The 23813-nt window shown below is 41.7% G+C and overlaps 1 protein-coding gene across 4 annotated transcripts in view; it reads right to left on the bottom strand.

The window, feature by feature from the left end:
• Positions 1 to 23813, bottom strand: part of NID1 (nidogen 1) — a 54973-nt gene that overhangs the window by 11662 nt on the left and 19498 nt on the right. For all 4 annotated transcript variants that reach the window (XR_014509646.1, XR_014509647.1, XR_014509648.1 and 1 more), the window contains exons 7-15: positions 22062 to 22262; positions 21474 to 21716; positions 20398 to 20541; positions 19213 to 19341; positions 12829 to 12972; positions 11150 to 11272; positions 7445 to 7660; positions 6073 to 6245; positions 3075 to 3201 (exon numbers count right to left, since the gene is read on the bottom strand). Coding sequence is in view for 1 of the 4 variants with exons in the window: in XM_083433889.1 (XP_083290015.1) it covers positions 3075 to 3201; positions 6073 to 6245; positions 7445 to 7660; positions 11150 to 11272; positions 12829 to 12972; positions 19213 to 19341; positions 20398 to 20541; positions 21474 to 21716; positions 22062 to 22262 (1500 nt within the window). In the remaining 3 variants the exon portion in view is untranslated. The remainder of the gene's footprint in view (positions 1 to 3074; positions 3202 to 6072; positions 6246 to 7444; positions 7661 to 11149; positions 11273 to 12828; positions 12973 to 19212; positions 19342 to 20397; positions 20542 to 21473; positions 21717 to 22061; positions 22263 to 23813) is intronic.

Genomic DNA, 23813 nt, shown 5'->3' with positions numbered 1-23813 from the left:
GATTTGAAATTTAGGAGAAATTTTACATTTGGTGACCTAGATAGGAACCTTGCTAAAACCAAAATCTACTGTGATCCTGCTTTCGTTTTTTTCTGTATGATTATTGCTTGCAAAAAAGATGCAGCTTACAGTAATGCCATCATGCAATGATCACACCAAGCGCTGCTCGGTCCTGAGTCAAGGCATTCTGACATTTTGTAATGTGCAAAGATGGTGATAGGAAAGCAGACAAGACAGTGGAAATGGAGCAAAGAAGTTTGAGCTCAGCAACAGTGGCAGGATAAATACTAAGGGCTTAAAGCTCTCATGGTGTCATCTTGCGAAAATCTTGAGGTGACGGGAGTGAGATGCTCTAAGGATGATGGGAACAGCCATTCTTGCAGTATGGAAGTATAAAAATAACAAAAATGCCAATGAAACAGTCCTCCACCTGTCATTATTTAGCTGAAACTGTAACACTCAGTGCCCTTTCCCAGGATAAAGCCCACCTTCCAGGCATCTCCATTTTATAAAAACAGCTATATTTCATTTCACTTTTCTGCAGTACTCTAGTCTTATGTTAAGTCAAAATTTAGCAAGAAGGTGCCACAAAAACTGCTTACAAATGTTGTGTGCAAAGCTCTGTGTTTGTCCTGTGCTGCCTTGGGAGATCCAGCCACAAAAGATTGCACTCCTCTCCCTGTGTATGAACTTGCTGCTACCAGAAAATGGGTTTTTATTACCAGGCTTCTTTATCCACTAGCCTTCCTTGGCTCTCCTAATGCCTCTCATGGTAGAACCACAGAACCGTAACACAGTTTTAGGGCTTCTTGGCATGAGGGTGTTTAAAATAAAATGAAACTGCCCAAGTTTATGAAAAGAAAAGTTTACTAAGGCAAAAAAAATGTGTTAAACTGTAGATCTGCCAAAAGAAAAGATTTTCTTTAAAGTAATCAGATTTTAAAAACTAACAGCTGATCTTAGCTAACAGAAAAAAGAAAATTGGACTTTGAGTGGCTAATAATGTTGGAGAGTAGATTTAAGTTTGGAACAATTCTGAGAAATGTAAGTGCATAGTTTTCCTTGGACAATGACCAGGTCTAAAGCAACAGGAAATAGCAGATAATGATCTACTATCCTGGCCCCAGGGGCTGCTAAGCTCAAACACAGATTGATGAATGAATGATTAAAACATATAGTTTCAAAATACATGTTATGGTTTCTTCTGCTTTGGGGGGAAAGTGCTCTGATGAATTCAGAAGATCAAAGCTTTCTCTTTCTTTTTTAAATAACAGACTGTTCACAACTGAGGCCAAAATAGTAAATATAATTACATTTGAGGAGACTACAACACAAACTCTATCTATCCAACAGTGTACTAAAGGTTGTCAATAAAAATGGCATCATGAACAGTCCAGATCCATATTTGACTGGTGCTGTCTGCTAAGAGATTTAACGTCGCTGTGTGGCCTAGAGTAAAATGTCAATCAGCCTGGGAAGAAAATCAACCACAAGTACATCTCGTCTACATTCTGTGGATATGGAATTTACATGACTGGCTGTTAGCATCCCTTCTCCCAGCTCAACACTTATTTTCTGCAGTTGATTTATCTATCTATCTATCTATCTATCTATCAATCATCTATCATCTATCTATCTATCTATCTTTATTATTATTTTATTATTATTATTATTATTATTATTATTATTATTATTATTATTATTATTACACAAGCCTGCCTGAGAGGAATTGGGAGGCTCAGAGCCTGGCAAGAGGCAGGCTTATGAAGATATACACAGATCCAATTTATTTGGTTGCAGGATGGAGGAGCATTTCTCCCTGTGGAGTAGTCTGTGCAGCTGTGGGGCTTGGAAAGGTCCTACAATTCAACAGGCAACGCAGCTGGAGAGCCAAATGAGAGCAGGAAGGGCCGTAAGACAAAACATGGTCTTGCAGAACAATCCAACTATGAACTATCAGAACTTTCACATTAAAAATAAAATCATCAGCACAAGCACACCACAAATCGTAGCAACAAAGAAGAAAAATGTAGCTTGAAGTTTCAGTGCCTGTTGTGACGATAAAACAATTTGGTTCATGCATTTTTGCTATATATATTATATACTTGCTTGTAATAACCCATCATTAAATAAAACATACTTGTACTTATAGATTATTTTTTTAAAGTAACCTACCAAACAAGTTACCTAACGAACCTACCAACAGACATTAGGGGCAGTTTTACTATTGAGACTGCAATCCTACAGACCCTGTACATACCTGAAAGTAAGTACCGGTACCTTTCAATTCAATAGGATTTATATTTAAGGAGACATGTACAGAACTGCAATGTAAGGGGAATTGTTTCTGAGACAATGTTAATAAAATAATCAGTGCCGGTGCTATTATTATGCTCTGCTTAAGTAAGCAAAATGAATGTGTAAGTAATGAACAATTCACTTGCAGGGGTGAAGAAGAGTCCATAAGCCCAGCTAATAGAGTTGTAATTCCAACTTGACAACTGAGGTTTCAGAGCTAGGCAAGCTCCTAGGCACAAGATACTTCCCGGGTTTGCTTATATGAGAAATGAAGTGGCAGTGGTTTTTGTTTTTAAGCAGAGCAGCGGATCCACAACTACAGTCAATGCACAGCTGCAGGGCTGCCTTATGCTGCTCAATGCAGAAACTGTATGGAGGAATCTTTTCATAGTTTTTGTGATGCCATAGACAAGGGAGGCACAGGCATTGGTCACCTTGGGGGAATCGGGGATCCTGTGGATCTGATGCCCTGTCCGCACCCTGACACTTTGGAAATTCCCATGCCCTACAACCAGCATGAGTTCACTGCCTCCGCCATGGCACAGCCTCACCAGCATAGCTGCTCTGCGCTGGTGGGGAGGAATCTGTGCAGCATCCTAAATGTGCCTCAGCCATCAACAGGGAGGGTTAGGACTCCACTCTCAGACACTCCCCCTTCCCCATATACCTTTCCACACTTGAAAGCAATAGAAAGTATGGCCATGAAGACTCTCTGTGGGAGCCCTGCCGCTGGGAAAAAAAATATTGTGAGGAAGAAATCTACACAACCCTCCTACCTGTTTTTATAACGGATACTGGCTCTCCTCCTCCCAGGCTTGCTCTGCTGATAGATGGGCTGCTTATGTCTGTCCAATAAACCATCTTCTCCAAGCAATCGTAAGCGACTCCAATAACAACTTTATCCTGCAAGTTGGTGAAACTATTACAAGTCTCAAAATATATCATGTTTCCAATTCTTTAGAAGAAATGGTTAGGCATTAGATCAGTCCAAACACCTAGATTATAGCACATTGTATTTAGGGAAAGGGTGCGTGTTAAAGTCTAGCGATAAAACAAATCTAAAGGATCCAAAGTAAGCTGGCAAAACTCAAAGTACACTATAAGAAGGTATCAGAAAAGCAGCAAAAGCTAAGCGCATCATAGCAGATGGAAAAGGGGAGGGCATCTCATTTAATGGTTCAGGCCCACCTTCAGTGCAGGCAGAAAATAATCTGAAGCGGCAGCAGAGAATGATTGTTTCAAATAATAATCTGTGTACTGGAGCCAAGTGTAGCCTTCTGCTCATGGACACAGCACAGCAGTGATGAACAATCTGCCACCCTCCAGACGCTGGACTACAACTCCCCAACGTCTGTGACCATTGGCCATTCTGGTTGAGAGTTTGAGTCCAACAGCATGTCCACGGCCCCAACTTAGCTGCTGCTGCTGCTGCTGCACCAGGGTGCTGCACTGGAAAAGGGAAGCTAAATCCAAAGACATTGGTAGGTTTATGCCACAACTAGTGCAAGGTCTTATACAAGCAGAAACAAGATAATTGGTACAGAACTAGCCTATTATAGCACTGGGTGAAATCTCTTGCAAGCATCTGCAGAACAGCACTAGAAGCTATTTCCCTTCTACTCAGTTCCTTGGATCAAGCTCTATACTTTGGATCCAAAATAATGTGTTTTCATCTAGCATGTTATGAATATTGGTATTTTTTCCAGTGGTACAGGAAGGACTGTGATTCAGTGACAGAATGCATGCTTTTTCATGGTTCAGTCTCTAGTTAAAAAGGATCTCAGGTCACGGGGATGGGAAAGTTGCCTCTGAATGAGGCTTTCAAGAGCAGCTGCTGGTTAAGAGTACAGTCGTACCTCGGGTTACGGATGCTTCAGGTTGTGTTTTTTCAGGTTATGGACCCGCCGAACCCCGGAAGTACCAGAACAGGTTACTTCCAGGTTTCGGGGGTCGTGCATGTGCAGAAGTGCTAAATCACGCTTTGCGCACACGCTGAAGCACAATCCGCGCGTGTGCAGACGCGCCGTTGCGGGTTGCAAACACTGCAGGTTGCGAACATGCATCCTGCACAGATCACGTTCGCAACCCGAGTGTCCACTGTATACCATAAGGCAGAGGTTTTCAAACTTTTTGAGTCCACGGCTCCCTTGACCAACTACATTCTTTCTGCAGCACCCCTGTGGGGCTCAGGACCACACTCCTTGCTTGCGGAGCTGGCAGCCTCTCACCCTTTCTCAAACACTCTCCCTTGTGGAGTGTTCTCTCAGCCTCCTCTCCTCTTCCTGCTCCTTGAGAGTCCTCTGAGCAGCTGCAGCTGCCACCCTTGCCCCAAAGAGAGGTGCCCCCACAGGGGCCTGGGAAGCACCCCCTGGCCAGCCCCAGAGGCATCATTTGCTTGGGGAGCTTGTAGCCAGGGCTATTGCAATGAATAGCTGTGCAAGCCTTTGGGAGGCAGAGACACAAGAGGGCATCAGGGGAGGGAGGGAACTAAAGAGGGACCAGTGTTGCCCACAGCACTCCTGACCATCATTCAAGGCACTCCAGGGTGCCACGGCACCACTGCCATAAGGGATAGATGGGTCAATGCCTTGAGTGTTTTATAAGCACAAATTACAAGCGGTAGGCAGACACTGACAGGTTTACTTTTAAAGGATCCACAAACTTATTTTAGTTTCACTGTCCTCAGTTTTGCTTGTAGGAATTCTAAGAATTCTAATGCTATAGAGATTTCTCCCCCTCCCCCGCTTTCATTGTGATTACAGTTGTCATTTCCGGTCCTTACATATCCAAACTTGTCACTGTTAGAACTTTGCATCCTTCAACCACACTAACCTCCACTATGTTTCCTTGCATCTTTTTGCTACTCTCATGTGCAACTCCCACAACAGGATGGGAGAAATACCCACAAATACAACTAGAATATCTAATCAGAATACTGAGAATGAACAGGGGATGTGTGCAGTCTGAAATCACTATGGATAAAAAAAGTGCAAGAATCAAAAGACAAGTGGCAAAATTAGACACTGCATAGCAAAAGGCTTCATTCAACAGTAAGAGAAGGTGGAAAGTGGGAAAGAGACTTACTTGCCCACTGGTGTCAGGCATAAGGAAACAGCTGGAAAAGAAACACGTGGAAGAGTATAGAAGCCTGACCAGAGCACAGGGAGTTATCGGGACATATTATAAAATCTACAGCAGAAGGAAGAAGAGAATATCAAGGACAGGAAGATAAAGGGGGAGCTCAGTGGAGAATGTTTAAAACCCACATAAACTATTATAGCCAGCCAGGATGACCAACTAAAATTTAAGAATGTCAAACAATGTTTAAAACACTGGAAAGTTTGATGGGAGTTTTGACTTGCTTAGAAAGCCAATAAAATTTGCTATAAATACAGTACAAGTTTGTCTATAATAGTCCTGAGACGCTATCACTGAGGCGGGGAAGGCTGTAAAAATATTGTGCAACAGGAACACACATTTCTTTGGGGACCTCTCTTTGTTAATACGAAAAGAATTGTGACCCCAGCTTCAAGATTTCAGAATCTTCATCCCCCCCCCCCTTTCCCAGCAGCTGCAGCCTAATCTAAAGTAAAAAATAAAAACAAAGCATCAGTAAGAAAGGAAAATCAGCAGCAAAACCCAAAGGATATTAAGCCATGTGACTGTTCCTGATATTGATTTGAAGTGTTATTTTTTTCTGTAGTATAAGTCTTCAGCTAAAATCCTCAGTTTTCACTAATGCAAATTATTACATCAAGTTCAGGGGATACTTACTGGCACATACAGCAAAGCTTTTGCATCTGATTTCCTCATGTCATTCCCATCCAGGGGGACATGGTCAATCTTTCCACTCTGAGCAATGAGTAAGTGTGTTCCTGGAGGCAGAGGAATGGTATCTGGTTTTACAGAGGGTCCAACTGTAACAGGAGGAGCAACTGTGCCCAGACCTTGTTGACAAATGATAGAAAACACAGGCAGTCAAGATTGCGCAAACACAATAAGGTCAAACTGCATCTGCAAGGCAAGATTACTCTAATATAAACTGGATACAATCCAGGCAACGCTTAGCACATTTAAGTGCTACATATTTCAAATGATGTTAAGCACATGCTTGAGATAGCAATCCTATGCAACATTGCTTAGGACTCACCAGGGCCAGCCCACTCATGAGGCAAGGCAAGGCAGCTGCCTCAGGCTGCAGGATCCAAAGGGGCATCAGATCTGGCCTCCAAGGGATGCATCTCTCGTGGGGAGGTGTCATTTTATGGTTTGCCTCAGGTGCCAAAATGTCTTGGGCCAGCCCTGGAATGCACTGACATCTATGCACTTGCTTATGAATAAAGGTGCACAGAATTATACTGCATGTCTCTTTCAATGAAACTAATGAGGTTTTAAAAGTGCTTAGCCTTATCAGGATCATGTTTTATGGGTATAAAGAACAACCAATTATAAGGCAGTGTCTTCTATATTTCTTTCCTTTAGGGCTGTGTCTCATTCCTGCTGCTCATGTTACACCACTAAATATTGAAATTATTTCCCTTATTGTCCATGGTTCTAACTAACTTACATATTAATAAAACCAGAAAGGACAGGCCCAGTGTCAGCATAATTCAAGGGCCACTGGGCCTGGAAGCCAGTGACAATATTGTACAACTGGTATTATATGCTTCGTGCATCCTACAACAATCAGCACCTAGTAGCTGTACCATGGATCAGTTATAGTTTGGGCACTCTCTAAAAGGTGCCTCCATATGGAACATTTTACAGGAATGCCACACTATTAATTGTATAAACATCCTTTGAATATCACCATATAATTTGCAAGTCACTGCCGATAGCTCTGGCTTGTTGCCCTTGGGGGGGGCAGGGGGGAACCCACATGACTAACAGAGTCATACATTGGGCAAGCAGGCTAGAAACATTTTTTGATTTATTTAGAAGGCTATAATAGCCATTGCTTGCTTCATTATGTCACCACTTTGAACATGGCTTAATAGCAAGAACAGCATATCAGCATAAGCACATATGAAACAATGGAACAGCACTGTATGAGAGGCATATGTCTGAACTATGAGCCCAATAAAACAGCATCTGAATGAGGAAAATTGTTGCAGTAGCTTAATGGCTTAGGTGCAACGTAACTTACATGGAGGTCGAATCCCTGGACCACTTCTGGTACCATCAATCTCATTCCCATCTCTGTCTACACACCAGCAATATCCAGTGCTGGAGTGGCACTGAGTTGGCAAATAATTCCCATAGACATCACACTGAGGAACAAAGAAGCCAACTGGCCTGGCTCCTCTTGGACCAAAAGCCACACTTTGTTCTTGTTCACGCTGACATTTTGTCTTTTCTTGTTCTGTAAATAAGAAACAAAACAAAAAGAAAAAAGGTGAATTTCTATGATGTTCTACATACAAGTGATTCTAGCCAACATATATTAGCCAAATTTGCTCCCCCTGAGTTCTGAAAGGTGGAGTGAAGCTCATACAGGTTGCATTAGAAATTAAGATGGTTCGCAAACAGCTGGCCAGCACTTAGGAGTGATCAAGTGCAGGGAGATGAACTCCTATCCATTTCCAATAAGTTGTGGGAGGAAGTTTCTCACTTAACACTGTGCAAGCACTGTAGGTTTACAGAAACTTTATATAACACAGCTGTCTGGGTAACAAAGTCAGGCAATGAAGCCTCAGCTGCAAATGCTGCTTTTCTGCAACCACAGTTATGCAGACAGTTGCAAATGTGCAGCTAACCTGCACCGGCACAGCGTATACCCTCTCTGTCCCCTTGCATCTAATTCTAAGTGTCAGTAAGACAGTTGCACACCCAATGACATTTTCAGTTCTTGTCCTTTGTACCACCAATGGTTTAGCAGAAATGAGGCTGCGGTGGGGCAGGAGAGCCACATGTCACCCTCTGTAGAATGTTAGAGCAAGCACAAGGGCAGCCCAGAAGCACTTCAGAGCTGTAGAAAGGGCTCCTAAAATATGCTGTATCCATTAATGTGGTTTCTTGGGTTACTGCAGGCCTTGTGGACTGTTATTGAATAATCAGTAGCAGTTGAAATGGTGCTAGAAAGTAAAACGTCAGAAGACTGATCTTAGAAGCTGCTGGAGCGGGAGGGGCAGGATTCATCCCATTGTTTAGGCAAGCCAAAATCTAAGCCACAATGCATTTACTAAGGTTGTAGCAAACGTTTTAAACAAACAGTGGGACAGAGACATGCAACAACCACTACACAGATGACATTTAAAAAACACTCCATTCTCTGGTGAGCAGGTTCTGTGAAGTGACTTGCCATGTATACAGGACAACTTTAATGCTACCACGAGATTTTACTGTGTATATTTGGCTATGGTAGGGGCACAACTGCCCAGTTCAGCCACCATATGCTACACACAATGTCCACAGTGTGTGCACTGATCCAGTCTATTCCCCACCACCACCTGTGATCAGGTAGCTGAAGGTTACCCCAAAAAGTCTTTTGTGTTTTAGGTGATGCTCCTATGTGGTTTCAAAGAAAGGCAAATTAACACCTCACCATTAGGAGGCTGTTAGTGCTATCCATTTAATGCTGCTTCGGTCATGGAGCGCTACAAACAGGATACGGACTTTTGCCACCAGTGCATTTCCCATGTGAACTAGATTACCCACATTAACAATTTCGGTGAATGATTTCTATTGGTCATAGTCCCTAGCCAGAGAGTCTGGGTTTGTTTCTGTTTGGTAAACACAATCTACGGGAGATGAAGGGGTGACAAGTTTTGGACATCTGTTTCTTTTTGTAATGAAACAATGGAGCGTGAGGGAATAATGAAGTACAGACATTCTTCATAGCTGCTGGAATGCCGCTGCTTACACCAGGAACTCTATTGCTAACAAGCTGGCTATGTGATGAATGCATGTAAAATTGCAGGCAACTTCCACAGCTACTTCAAGGAGCAGATTTGCTGTGTAAAAACTATTACAGTACTGTATTTGCAGAATAAAATTCCCTAGCTTAAATTTAGAGATGCTGAAAGTGGTACCTGAATATATGAAGTGTGTGTATGTGTGTGTATTGACAACACAGACACTGTAGAACATATAGTCTCATAGGCCCACAATAGCTTCAGTGACATTTATGACTGCAGCAAAATACAGTGGTACCTCGGGTTACATACGCTTCAGGTTACAGACTCTGCTAACCCAGAAATAGTCCCTCGGGTTAAGAACTTTGCTTCAGGATGAGAACAGAAATCGTGCGGTGGCAGTGCGGCAGCAGTGGGAGGCCCCATTAGCTAAAGTGGTTAAGAACAGTTTCAGGTTAAGAACGGACCTCCGGAACGAATTAAGTTCTTAACCAGAGGTACCACTGTAGTAAATAGTTAGCAAGGCGAAGCTGGATGGCTCTTCCCAGATGAAACACTATGTTCTATTCCTTAACTACAAAACCCAAACATGTTGAAAGAGACAGGAACAGGTTTTCTTTCTTCTACTGGGACAGAAAAGCTGTTAGGCTGCTATGAAAACAGGGCCATACAGGGCCTCTCTCTTTCCCATCCTCAGCGTCCAGAGCATCAATGAGCAGCTGACAGAGATTCTTACCAACAGAGTACTCCATAGGACTGATTCTGTGACAGTGCCATGTTCAAGCTTAATTTGGGCACTGGCACCATACCAGCTGTTGCATTCCACCTGTAGAAATCAACTTATATCTGATCCTAGGTACTCTAGTATAGGACTGTCTGTTTATAAGACTGCTCTTGACATTCCAAAGAAGTGAAAACTTGCATAACGAAGAATAGAACCTAATTTTATCTGAATCTCTCAAAGGAAATAACATACCATTATGGGTGTATGGATTGCTCTGCTAGAATATTATTACACACATGCTGCAGGCTATTTGTCTACATATCACAACTTTCATCTGTCAGAAAGGGATAGGAATTAGGGGGGAAAGCATCCTCTCTCTTCCCTTGAAATCACCTCCTTCCTTTCTATCTATACTTACCTCTCACATGAAAAAGGATATTGTCTCTTTCTCCAAAATTCAACATCCAGCACCCTAAGTTCCAGGCATGATCCTTTGAGCAGACCAATTATAAATATGCACGATACAATGCAAACAAAACCAAAACCTAATGCCCTATTCTGATTTATGCCCATAGCTCCTCATTCAGAGAAGGAAATCCATATGATAACACAATCTTAATTCAAAATAATGAAGTAACAACCCAAAAGGAAATCTAACATAATTAGCAAAACAATGCAAAGCAAAATTACAGCATTACTTCCAAACAAGTTCACAGTAGAGGAAAGATAGAATTTTTCAGCAAAACAAATAGCAAAATGGAAGAGAGAACACTCATCTTTCTGGAGTGAATGTGATAGTCTTATAAATAGCATGGAATATTTTCTATTGCACCAACTGATCAGATTAGATTATGTAGCTCTTAGTGTTCCTTAATTTTCAGTATGTATTAGCTAAAATCATAAGCTGACAAAGGAGATATTTAACTCAGAAAACAAGCCAGAATTCACGCAATGCTTAATTTTCAAAAACATGTGATTCCCAACTGAAATCCTATACTCACTTCAGAATATATCTCATTAAATTCAATAGCCCTTATTTCTGAGTTAACGTATAAAGGATTTAACTGTAAAAAGTCTTAAAGTAAAAAGAGAATCTTGATAAACTCTGGAAAGCGCCATATTAAATAATCTGCTTGATAAAATAATTCAGGTTTTTTTAAAAAATCAGAATACACAGTTGTTAAACAACTTCTGTTCATTTAATGGCATTCCACCATGCTGTCTTTCAACAGATTGCTTCTGCTAGGATTTTTAGAAAATAACATTTATTTACCTCCTGTCACACACTGGAAACCATCCCCACGATAACCTGCCTTACACTGGCAGCTGAAGGACCCTGGTGTGTTATAGCAATAAGCATCCGGATGACAGCGGCTCAGCTTACATTCATCTTCATCTATAATAGAAAAGAAAAGAAAGGCCAGATTATAAGATGCACCCCTTTTAAGGAACTGAAAAATATGCATGTAGGTCAGCCTTAGGTCCTCTGTTACAAGGACCTGGGCCTGCATCCTTTTTCATATGCTACCATGAGACAAACATCTCATTCAGCCAGGATGTTGGGCAGCTATGACCACGCACATTGGTCAAAGTTTCATGATATAATGAGTTTAAATGTCCATTGACTCACCATTCAAATAACTGATGTTTTAAGTTTCATAAGCAATGTTTTATACATGAACAGATTGTAGGTTGGGCAGTTGGTCCCAGAGCATAGAATCACAGCAAGCCAACCAGACTGCCAAAAAGACAAGGAGATAATCTATTGGACATAGCATCATAGCTGTCAACTTACAGATTTTAAAATAAGGGACCAGCAGCCTTGAAAATAAGGGACCAGCAGCCAAAATAAGGGACCTGCAGCCTCACCTGTTCCAGGCACTCCAGTCTTCCTGTCCTCCTGCAGTCTGGTCAAACTCATGCTGGTAGCTTCGAGAACACTGTCCAACCAACTTTGTAACCAGAGGTTCAACTGAATAGAATCTGAATCACATGCACCACAAGGCCTATGCAGCCTCAACTTAAAATGGCTCCCCGGCCTGGCTTTGCACCGCAAAGTTTGCAGCAGCACGTGCAACAAAATGGCGTCCAGCATTCAAAAAACCCCTCAGCTTGCATTAACTAGCCACACACAAGGCATGCAAGCTCCACCTCCCAGTCGTTCTTAGACTTCTTATTGGTTGAGCAACACAGCCAAGCAACACAATTGGAGCCTCCCTCCTCCCTGGCCAGCAGGGAGGGAAGGAGAGGAGCTGCTTCCTTTGAAATTTAAGGGACATCATTTAAGAGACATTTAAGGGACATCCATCAATAAGGGACAGCAGCGGGACATGGCGCTGGAATAAGGGACTGTCCTTTCAAATAAGGGACATTTGACAGCTATGCATAGCATGCCATGTGCTAAACTAGGGTAACCTAAACTAGGACAACCATGTTAGAAGAGGAAAGGACTCAATGTGACATAGGTAGCTTGGGAAAACAACACTGTGCATTGCGGTGCATTTCCACTAACAAAATATTTTATGATATGTGCAGTCAGGTGAGCTTTATAAATGGTACACTAAAGATCAGAAATCTTTTAACTGTTGATATGCAAATGAGGATGCTGACAATTTATGATGCATCTCATAAACATGGATATTATCACTATTGATTTGTTTATTTCTGCGATTTAGGATAGTCACATGCATTTGGGAATAACAACATTTCCATATGAATGCCAGCAAACAACACTAGTAAAAAGAGGTTTTTAGAAAAGATTAAAATGTGGAGAAAATGTGTGTAGCGAAGACTGTGTAGAAACTGCTTTATTCTGGTTTTAGATTCCCAACTCCAAAAATTGTTACAGAAAGCAAAAAAGCCAAAACAATTTATTGAGGATCAGATAACCAAGCTGTACAAAGGCCTCCAAGGACAAGACAGAAAGGGGGGGGGGTTCATGATGCCACTTACCCTCGCAGGAACGTCCATCCCCAGAGAAGCCTGGTAGACATGCACAGATATAAGAAGAGCCACCAGAGTATATGCAGCGGGCACGCTGAGGGATGTCACAAGTGTGTGTTCCCGTCACACAATGATTGACGACACGTTCAATAGCTACAAGGTAGGAACACTCATTTTAATATTTTTTAACAGAGGGAAATGCGAATGAAACAAAAATAAAACTAGAACCAACATTTTCAGTTAGTTCTAGCATAAAAACTAACACTACGCTAAGAATATATAACATTTTATATTACAGCACACTGAAAACTGGGTGTGGAAATCACACTAATTGTGAACAGCCCAAGCATTACTTGAAAGCTGTTTGGGGTTTTCCCAGACAATCCTATTGCCACCAGTAGTTAAATTGTATTTTGTCCTTCAAATCTATTACAGTTTCAACACTTTCTCACTTGGGTCTTTGGGTTTGTTAGTCATCTGGCGGTTCCACTCTGCCAGTTACTTTTCCTTGTCATTTCTTTCACTCTCTTTAAGCCATGGATTTCCCAAACTTCCTTTTAGTGTGTTCAGTCACATGCAGCTGTTCAGTGACCACCTTTTTATGAGGCTTGCTCACAATTCTACGTGAGGTTACACTTCTGTACTATCCTATATATAATCATTCCTCCTTAATGTCTTCCCCACTAATACTTCTGTTGCAAAGTCATAAATATTATTATTTTCACCTAACAGCTCTCTTCCATCCATCCTTGTTAACTGTACAAGTTATCCTCCCTGTCTCCTGGGCATGTGGTGAGGAATAGACCATTATATATAAAGGAAATGGCCTGTTCCCCAAACTACATGCCTAGGAGACAGGGAAGATTGCTCCTTTCTCTTGTTTTTTTGCTCTTCAGTGGCAACAAAATTTGCTGTATGGGGACACAAATAAACTTCTAATTGCTGGCCTTTCTTCCTCATAGCCCCTTCAGTTAGTTAATTACACAACGTTCAAGATGCAAGTTCTGGTCTTCAGCTGATCTCTTCGCTCAGCTCCCCTTATTCATTTTTATGTTTTCCCCTCACTCTGCATGAGCTTATCAGCTAACCATTCTCTCATTATTAAATCTGTGTTTTCTTCCATTGTGCTTTCTCTCGAGTCAAATTTTTCCCACAATCCCCCCACCAACCCCACTTCTTCAAACCCTTATTAGTTTTCTTTACTTCCCTCCATTGTTTGAACTTGACAACAATGCTTCAGAATTTCTCAAGAAGAAAATGAATACTACAAGTATTGCCCATTGTGTGCAAAATTTAGATTCTGGAAGTTTAATCTACTCCATATGGTTCAGTAGAAAAAATAATCAAACCCAGAAATAGAGCATACATTTTCGTAGTGCAATACTGTATTATTATTACTGTTACAGTTGCTATTATTATTTTAAATTAATTAGTTTAATTTATATCCCATGCTTTCTCCCAAAGGGGCTCAGGGTGGGCAATTGATTTTATTAAAATGACTTATATACTGCTCTTCAGAACAAAGCATTTTACAATCACTAAAATACATCAACAACGATAATTAAAATACAGTAGTAAGACTACTGATTCTGATTACAATAAGAGACTGGTTACAAACATAGACTAAAGTATCATAAAGCCAGCATTGTACACCTGGTCCAGCCAGTCTAACTGAGGTGCCAACTTGACATTTTCATTCCCAAAGACCATTCTAAAGAAGTATGTCTTTAGATCTCTTTTTAAAAAAAGAGTTCAGTGATGGGGGCCTTCCTGATTTATTGTGGAATTGAGTTTTATAAATGGGAGGCCTCTGCAGAAAAGGCCCTGTTCCTTATGCCCACCAGCCAAATAGCTTTTACTGTTGGGCATCTCAACATGCCTTCTTTCATAGGTCTTAGGATATGAGTAGGGCTGGTATGGGTGCAAGTGGACTCTAACCTGATCCCAAACCATTTAGAGCTTTAAAGGTTTTCACTAGTACTTTAACTTGTCTTCAAATTGTACTGGCAACCAGTGCAACTGGTGAAATATCAGCATGATATAATCTAATTGGCCAGGCCAAAAACAAGCCAGATGTATTCTGCACCAACTGTGGTTTCTGAGCTGCCTTCAAAGGCAATCCAAAGAGAGAAAATTGCAGTAGTCACTTTTGGAAGTTGTTAATGCCTGAATTACAGGGACGCGGGTGGCGCTGTGGGTTAAAGCCTCAGTGCCTAGGGCTTGCCGATCGAAAGGTCGGCGGTTCGAATCCCCGCGGCGGGGTGCGCTCTCGCTGTTCGGTCCCAGCGCCTGCCAACCTAGCAGTTCGAAAGCACCCCTGGGTGCAAGTAGATAAATAGGGACCGCTTACTAGCGGGAAGGTAAACGGCGTTTCCGTGTGCGGCTCTGGCTCGCCAGAGCAGCGATGTCACGCTGGCCACGTGACCCGGAAGTGTCTTCGGACAGCGCTGGCCCTTGGCCTCTTTGAGTGAGATGGGCGCACAACCCTAGAGTCTGTCAAGACTGGCCCGTACGGGCAGGGGTACCTTTACCTTTACCTTTACCTAATGCCTGAATGACCGTAGTAAGGTCTGACCTCCCCATCAATGATTGGTTGAATTCTACTATCCAAGCTTGTTGAGTTTCCCTATCCACAATACTTCCATCTTATCTGAATTAAGCTTCAGATTGTTTAGCCTCATGCAAACCAGAAGAGCCTACTGACATTTGCTGAAGCTGAAAAGCATCAAAATATGTCGGTAAGTGAGGGACTCCTCAGTCTTCCAAGCTGGATTTATATTACAACAAGGTTAACCTGGGCCATTTGGAGCAAAAACATAAACCTATTAAGAAGGCATGACCAAGAGGTAAGGGTATTACACAAAACTGAAAGGGGAAGGACCTGAAAGAGAAACAAGATTCTGCGCAGGGCTACCTTTCTTACTGTGGCCACCCTGAGTAGAATGCGGAAAGCCAGAGCCTGCCAAGCCTTCCTCTACAATACATTTAAGGACTAGGGAGTAATTTAAATGAAACAAGTTCCTCCCCAGTTTAACAGCATGGGGGACAAGATAACACTCTAAGGCACCCCATAGGCCAATGGCTAAGGGATGAAACAAACGACCAAGCACCACCATCTGAACCTGAACCTCCAGGAAAGACTGAAGTCACTGCAACACAATTCCCCCAAATCCCAATGGAACAGCCAGAAGGTTGATGATCTCAAAAGCTACTGGGATAAGCACTGTCATCTCCTCATTCTGGCTGGCAGGCTGGCGAAGTATCTAATCAAGAGATTTGAATACTTTAAACTCAGTACTTCCCTTCCTCCCCTCCCCTCAAACCGAGGCTGGTGCTGTGAAATGAAATTATCTGCAATGACAACATTTGCAAGGATAACAAAACACTGGAGGCCTCTCGCAAATGCTGCTCACACAGAGGATGATTTACTATCTTACGAAAAACTAAGCCAAAGATGACCAAAGATTGTAATTTGGCAATCACATCAGGAGCTCAGTAAGATATTAAAACATTGGCGGATGAATGAGTTCTAAACAAACACAAAACAATACCAAACTGAACAAGTCACTGCTAGGTTTTGACATCTGGGATTTAACTCTAGAGATATTCTGTATTCAAAACATGTCAGAAATAAAAATATTTCTACCATTCTTAAATCAAAAATTCATGTAAATTTTTAAATTAAAATTTCATTTTTACTGAAAAGGGGAGCCTTGTTTGATTTTGATTTTTTAAAAAATTGCTAATAATGCTTAAAGCAGCCTTCACAGCTTGCTCTATAGAGCATCCTACAGAACACATAGCCTGTCCTCACTGTTTCCACCATGAAAGCTGTTCTTCTGAGGACTAAACCCTCAGAATATCTGCCTTTAGGGCACACACGGCTCTGTTTTACAACACCTCACTGCTGCTCTGCACCTTGCTTTATGTGTTGCTCGAGGCAGCTGCTTCACTCTGTCTAATAGTAGAGCCAGTCCTAGAACTGGCAGCTAAATCTTACTTCAACACTAAAGGTGAAGAAGAGAAGAAGAGGAGTTTGGATTTGATATCCCGCCTTTCACTCCCCTTCAGGAGTCTCAAAGCGGCTAACATTCTCCTTTCCCTTCCTCCCCCACAACAAACACTCTGTGAGGTGAGTGGGGCTGAGAGACTTCAAAGAAGTGTGACTGGCCCAAGGTCACCCAGCAGCTGCATGTGGAGGAGCGGAGACGCGAACCCGGTTCCCCAGATTACGAGTCTAACGCTCTTAACCACTACACCACACTGGTAAGTTTTCTCTCCACCACACCTAAAGCTGCAGGCTAGTTTCAGAATGGACAAGACATGCCATATCACATGCATAGCTCTGTCCTCCAAAATAGATATATGGTCATGGGGCTCAGGGGGAACAGGCAGGGATTTTGCTACTTCTGCCCCCAACATCTGCGGCCTGAGGCACTCACCTCACTTTGCCTAACCATAGAGGCAGAAGTGAATTTTCTTCCAAGTAAGCATGCACAGAATCAGACTATTAGACGGTTATCCACTATCTTTGGCAAAAGAGTAAGCTAACCAATTACTTCTGGGGGAAAGAGAAAGAAAGTAAACCGTTCAGGAAATGCTTTGCTGTAGTCTCAAGCTCAAATTTCCTTCAAACAGATGTTTAAACAACTAAATGAAAGAAAGGAAAGATTTGATACAGTTGTTTGGCACATCCTACAAAGCTGTCTGTGTAAAGCTTCCACAAATCCTCTCATGTTACATAACTTCGCCATGTATTTCATCAGTCTTCATATATTAAAGACATTTATTATTGGATCAGCTGCACTTACAAGTCTTTCATCTTCCCCTCAGTACTCCTTACCAAAATTATTTACATAGGATGCTATTAATGGAAAAGACAGCATAGCTATCTCAGGCTTGTAGAACTTATTCCCCTCAGCCCAAAAGTAAAAAAATAAAAATAAATAAAATTAATGGTATTGATTTAATCAGATTTTGTATTTAAATGAATATACATATACATAAATATGTATGTTTGAAATCTCAGTTGCAAAGAACACAATATTCAAATATGAACTACAGTGGTGCCTCGCAAGACGAAATTAATTCGTTCCGCGAGTCTCTTCGTCGAGCGGTTTTTTCGTCTTGCGAAGCAACCCTATTAGCAGCTTAGCGGATTTGCGCTATTAGCGGATTAGCTGCTAAAAGGCTATTAGCAGTTTAGCGGCTTAGAAAAAGGGGGTGGGGAGCGGAAAAAAATCTCAAGACTCGCAAGACATTTTCGTCTTGCGAAGCAAGCCCATAGGGAAATTCGTCTTGCGAAGCGCCTCTGCAAACGGAAAACCCTTTCGTCTAGTGGGTTTTCCGTCTTGCGAGTCATTTGTCTTGTGGGGCACCACTGTATAAGCAGGGCTATCTTAAGCATATGCGGCGCCGGGGTGCAAAGATCCGCCCGACGCGCCCCCCCCCCAGGTTGCCCAGTCCCAGAGGACGGCAGAGCCAGCCAACCACCTCAGCATCTTGCTGGCTCGGTTGCCCCCGAACTCATGGTGCAGAGCCACCTGCAGCAGAAGAGTCCATCGCGGTGCTCTGACCAATGGGTGGGCTCTTCCCCGGAATCAACTCTCAGGCCCTGAACTCTTGGCCTGGCGTCCCTGAGAGCCTGGTGCCCGGGTGCCCCGCACCCCTAGCGCCTATGGGTAAGACAGCCCTGACTATAAATGATGTCACACATGTGGGGGGTGTTGTTTTGTTTTGTTTACATATACTTTACAGCTCACTTTTAAAAAGTTGCCTGGTGATTCAAGGGAGAAGTGGGGTAGCCAGCTCCTGACTCTAGTCTGTTGACTCTTGCTTTAACATTCAGAAAAAGCATTTAGGAATGGTATCTTCAATTTCTGTACAACTAGAGCCTAATCATCCCAGCCTCCTCTACAGTTTGCTATTGCAAGCAGGATACAAGTTGTGGATGAGAGAATGGACTGCTGCAGTGATGCAGATCAAAAGTGGGAGAGCCCGTTCCAGGATGCTAAGTTCTGACCTGGAACAGCATGCAGTCTTTAGGTCAGGACCTGGCATCCCTACTGAGGGGGAGAACAAGTACTTTGCATGAGTTAAAAAGGGCCCTGGCTTAGCTTAAACCAGATGGCATGCTTTGGATGATGCCAAAGCAGACCAAGCCTGCAGTGCCTATCCAGTAATAATCCTTTACAAAACCTAAATATTGCCTTCCCCAAATCAAGGAACAGCATTCTTTACATTTCTGATATTTTTCAAATAAAATAAACAAACTGTTTTTTTACAAAAACAACCAAAAAATTAAGGGAGGTATTAAAAAATAACCTCTATGTTCTCCATCAGATCTCAGTTTCCTATTAACAATAACAGAACGTTTCCAAAATTAAAACTCACCCACACACGTTCGCCCATCAGCTGAGAATTGATATCCCTCTAGACACTCACATCGGAAAGTCCCTGGCTGATTAATACAGTCTGCATTGTCACCGCACACTGTTGGTTGCTCCTGACATTCATCTATATCTACAAAAAGAGGCAATGTTATTATATAGAGGTCACTAATATAATTCCTGAAGGGCAGGCCATGACATATGTATAACTTAGGCATCTATTTTAGCTGAAGTAAAGTTATATATTGAAAGCCTGTTTAAACTAAGCTATTGTATGTGACTGCAATCCAATGCCTAGATAGAAATACCGTAACTGAATCTCCTCTGATTGCAGGATTCAAAGCATTTGCCAAGTAACATGTCAAGGCACAAGTGATAAAGTGCACAGTGTCTTACTCTGCCATTTTGGTATGTTGATTAATTTGTACCTGCCCTATTCCTAAGAGCTTTGTACAGTAGTTTAGAATTGAAACAACATGATCCAACCTAGATTCAATGCACAGTTGCAGATAAAAATTCCCCTGATTTGATTTGATTTGATTTCTAATAAAGTAGCCTCAGGATGCTGTGAGCTTGAGGGGAGGAACTGTGGAGGAATTAGGCTACTTTATTATTTCCTCTCCAGCTATTATTCTGCTCAAAACCACTCCAACCTCCTTTTTCCTCAAAGATGGGCAGGTCCTCTTTAAGTCTGTTGAAGTGGGGCTCAGGTCCCCTCATCAATTTGTGTGTCTTTCTGCTAGACCAGAGCTTTTCAAACTTTTCAAGTTGGTGACTTTTGGGACATACATCATTTCGCGATACAATAATTCAGTTTTGCATCATTTCGCAATGCAGTAATTCAGTTTTACTAGCAACCAGAGATTAAACTAACCCCTTTCCAGCCCCAGGGGGAGTGCAGGGAGCATTCATGCGACACACCTACACACTGCAGCCGACATACTAATGTGTCGCAACACACAGAAAAGCTCTGTGCTAGACGCTGTTTCAGGGAAAGATAATAAGTCACTTAGGAAGATGTCCTACGAATATGCTTTAGTGGATCCATAGCGATGTTGGTATCAAGCAGCTGAACTCAAAGTTCCAAGAAAATATCCAACTGAATTCACTTGTAGCATCTTTGAGTTCAGCTGTTTGAAAACTCTATGGAAGTCAGTTTGTTTTTTCCTAAAGAGACATATTTTCATACCATAACATGTACGTCCGTTTCCTCGGAAGCCCACAGAGCATTCACAGGTGAACTGATTGCCTGTTCCTGGACGACAAACTGCATTTGTGTCACATTGGTGGGTCCCTGTGTAGCAGGGATTGCGGCTTTTATCACCTGTACCATCTGTTAAGAAGCCACAGAAGATAATAAAATGAGAATGCATGTAATGTTCTCAATACTGCTAATGCTATACTACTATACATTTACAAGGACTGGCCTTCAGACACGTAATACATGGCTTGGGAGAACATTTCTCATAAAGCTTAGACTCTCCATGGTCAATTGCTTTCAAACACGCTTCTCTAGTTTGAAACTAGAACTGATTTCTTCAAACAAACAAACAAACAAACAAACAAACACAACCTTCAAATACCATGGCTATAACAGTAATGAATGCTAAAGATGTATCACTTATAGTCCAAATCCATTATCTTAAACATTTCTAAGTTTATTCATTACATACAGAGAGGAACTCTCAATAAGTAGTAGCTATGGAAGGGGAAGAGAACAATTTCTATGTCTGAGGGATGCAATCCCTCTTTGGTAGTTTCTCAGGAGTCACATACTGGGGTTGGCCAGGGCTGTGCATAGGAGAAAAGCCCAAAAGAGGGTGAGGCCAGAGCCAGTAGTGGGCAGACCTACCCCTTCTCTCTCCTGCCCCAAGAAAAAAATTGCCCCTGCATGTTTCCCCATTCCTGAATCATGACACAAAAAGTTGATCACATGCCACATGTCCCAAAATAATGGCTGCGGCTTTGCATCTGCTATGAATGTGGAACATTTCATATACTTTTGTACACTCTTCTGCAAGCTGTATGCCAATCAATGGGGAGTAGAGGTGGACAACTTCTGTTTGTGCTCTTCTCAGAGATACCTGTCTGGCTTCTGTGGGAAGCAAGAGTTGGAATAGATCTACCTTTAGTTAGATCCTTTGGGACCATTTTTACAAATAATCTCTTCCGTTTGACAGCCCACAGGGAAAAAGAGACAGGAATCTAATGAACCTTAAAACAGTACTATGGAAACAAACCAGAAAAAAAATTCACCGAACATACCAATTGGACCAATCGAATTGCTCATGGCATATCGTAAAATTTGTTCATCTCTGTTATACAAGACAAAGACACTGTCCACTGATAGCTGCTGAGTCGCTGAAACTGGATGGTGAGAGTCATCATGAATGCACTCCTCAAATGTGATTGTCTGCCGCCATTGGTATGGAACTGTGTAAGATGGAGAAACCCCATCCCTTTCTGGTTCTGTCACTGTATACTCTCTAGTAGATGACGATGTGATAACTGAAACAAGGAAAGAATCTTATATAAATAAGAAGGGAATTAAAATATTGAGTAAATTCATTCAGTCTTTGGTACTCACATATGAGTGTATTAAAAAAACCCAAAGCTATGATTGTTACTTTATATACAGCTAGAAATTTTAATTTGTGTATTGAAAATTTGTATAGGAACCAAATTCGATGAAAAGATTAGTCTAAAAGCTCTTCAAATGTTACAGTGACAAGCTTCTTGACAAATGTAGGACAAAACAGAAGATTCCTCTTGCAGTGCTCATTCTTGTCACAGGCTTTGACAACTTGTTAAAATGAAATGGAAGTAGGAAGGTTTCGCAACTATTCAGCTCACCTGAGCTAGAAGAGTGATAGAGCTCAGTGTAGGGCTCTATATGAACTGAAGAACCAAATGGGATCTCAGGCACTTTGCCTTCAAGTTCTGTGCTGATTGTAAGATGTCCATGTTCATCAATTCCACTGAATTTCTGTTTAATGGTCACCCTTTCATTGCTGTTGAGGAATGTAACTTCAGCTTGTCTTGTAAACTCACCACCTAGAAGATTAATGAAACTTTTTATTTCTGTTTTTAAATAAACATTCACCATGTGCTGAAACGCATATAGTTGAGACCGCTGTCAAACCTACACTATGGGATCTGGTTATAATTGATGGCCTTTCGTTTTCCTAGTTAAAGAGAAATGTATACATTACCAAAGACTGAAATGACTGAAGGGTTCTCCAGCATTACTTCTGATAAGGAATGGATTAATATCCCAGTATTTGTCTCAAATCTATCTGGGTTTTTGCAATCATCCTTTACAGAATTTGAACAACCTTGAGGAGAATGTGGGACAGTCTTTTCAGATGTGGACTGACAAAGCACTATTCTTACCTGGCTTGCAGACTGGCTTGTGATTCATTTGGTGACAGTGTGTAAACTCACTCCTCTCCATTTCCTGGACACAACTTGACCACAACCTACTCTAAAAATGGCATCCCTATGTGATTGAGTTTCCAAAACTGATACCAGCAAAATTTGAGATGGAATTGTCAATGTATGTGTCATTTTCAAGTGTGATCTATACTGGGATTGCAGAGATGAAGATGGAAACTTTGATTCAAATTTTTAACATTAAAATATGTTGTATGCTCAAGTGCTGGTATTTGCATCCTATTTTTGAAGGGTAAATAAGTGAAATGGACAAGGCACCAGCCCCTTAAACTCTCTAAAAATGAGTTGAAATTAACAACCCCCTTATCCATTTCACCTAAGTTTTCCTTCTCCATCCATAGAACAGTGGCAAGAGTAGCACAGGAGCTTTATTGGGGAATCAAGTGGGTTGATGAAGTTCCCCAAACAGCAGCAGGTGGGAACTCCAACTGAGAGAAGAACAATTTCCCCTTCCCAAGTGGAGGAGCAATGGTAGGATGAGTGATTTTTTACATGGGTGTTCAGTTTTTAAAGGCTTAATTTCTGAGCAGAGGTACAGTGGTACCTCTGGTTACAAACAATTCATTCCGGACATCTGTTCTTAACCTGAAACTGTTCTTAACATGAGGTACCACTTTAGATAAACCTGAGGTACCACTTTAGCTAATGAGGCCTCCTGCTGCTGCCACGCTGCCACCACACAATTTCTGTTCTCATCCTGAGGTAAAGTTCTTAACCCGAGGTACTACTTCCAGGTTAGCAGAGTCTGTAACCCGAAGGGTTTGTAACCCAAGGTACCACTGTACAGTTATTCCTTCTCGTTATGCATTGCATTGGAACTACATGCTGTGCCATTAGTATTGAATTAGTAGGATCTGAATATAGTGATAACAAAAAAAAAAAAATGCTTTCACACACATAAGCTGACAAACAGTACTGGTTTCAATGGGGGGGGGGAATAGTACAGATTTCAGAATAATTTCTCCCAGCTTAATTTTCCTAAAACAGCATGGTAAATGCTGTTACCTTCCTAGATATCAGCTAAATGCTGTAATTTTTGAAACGAGTGAACTTTCTCCCCTGTGACCTTTCAAACAAAAGACGTATTTGAAGTAATATCAGTGGGGAGCAGCTGTTTTGAAGCAAAAAATGTGAACAATGAAATTCAAGAAA

This window comes from Podarcis tiliguerta (assembly GCF_965153285.1).
Source record: "Podarcis tiliguerta genome assembly, chromosome: 3".
Taxonomy (NCBI): domain Eukaryota; kingdom Metazoa; phylum Chordata; class Lepidosauria; order Squamata; family Lacertidae; genus Podarcis; species Podarcis tiliguerta.
The sequence above is the reverse complement of the archived record's forward strand: the minus strand, read 5'-3'. Positions and strand labels throughout refer to the sequence as shown.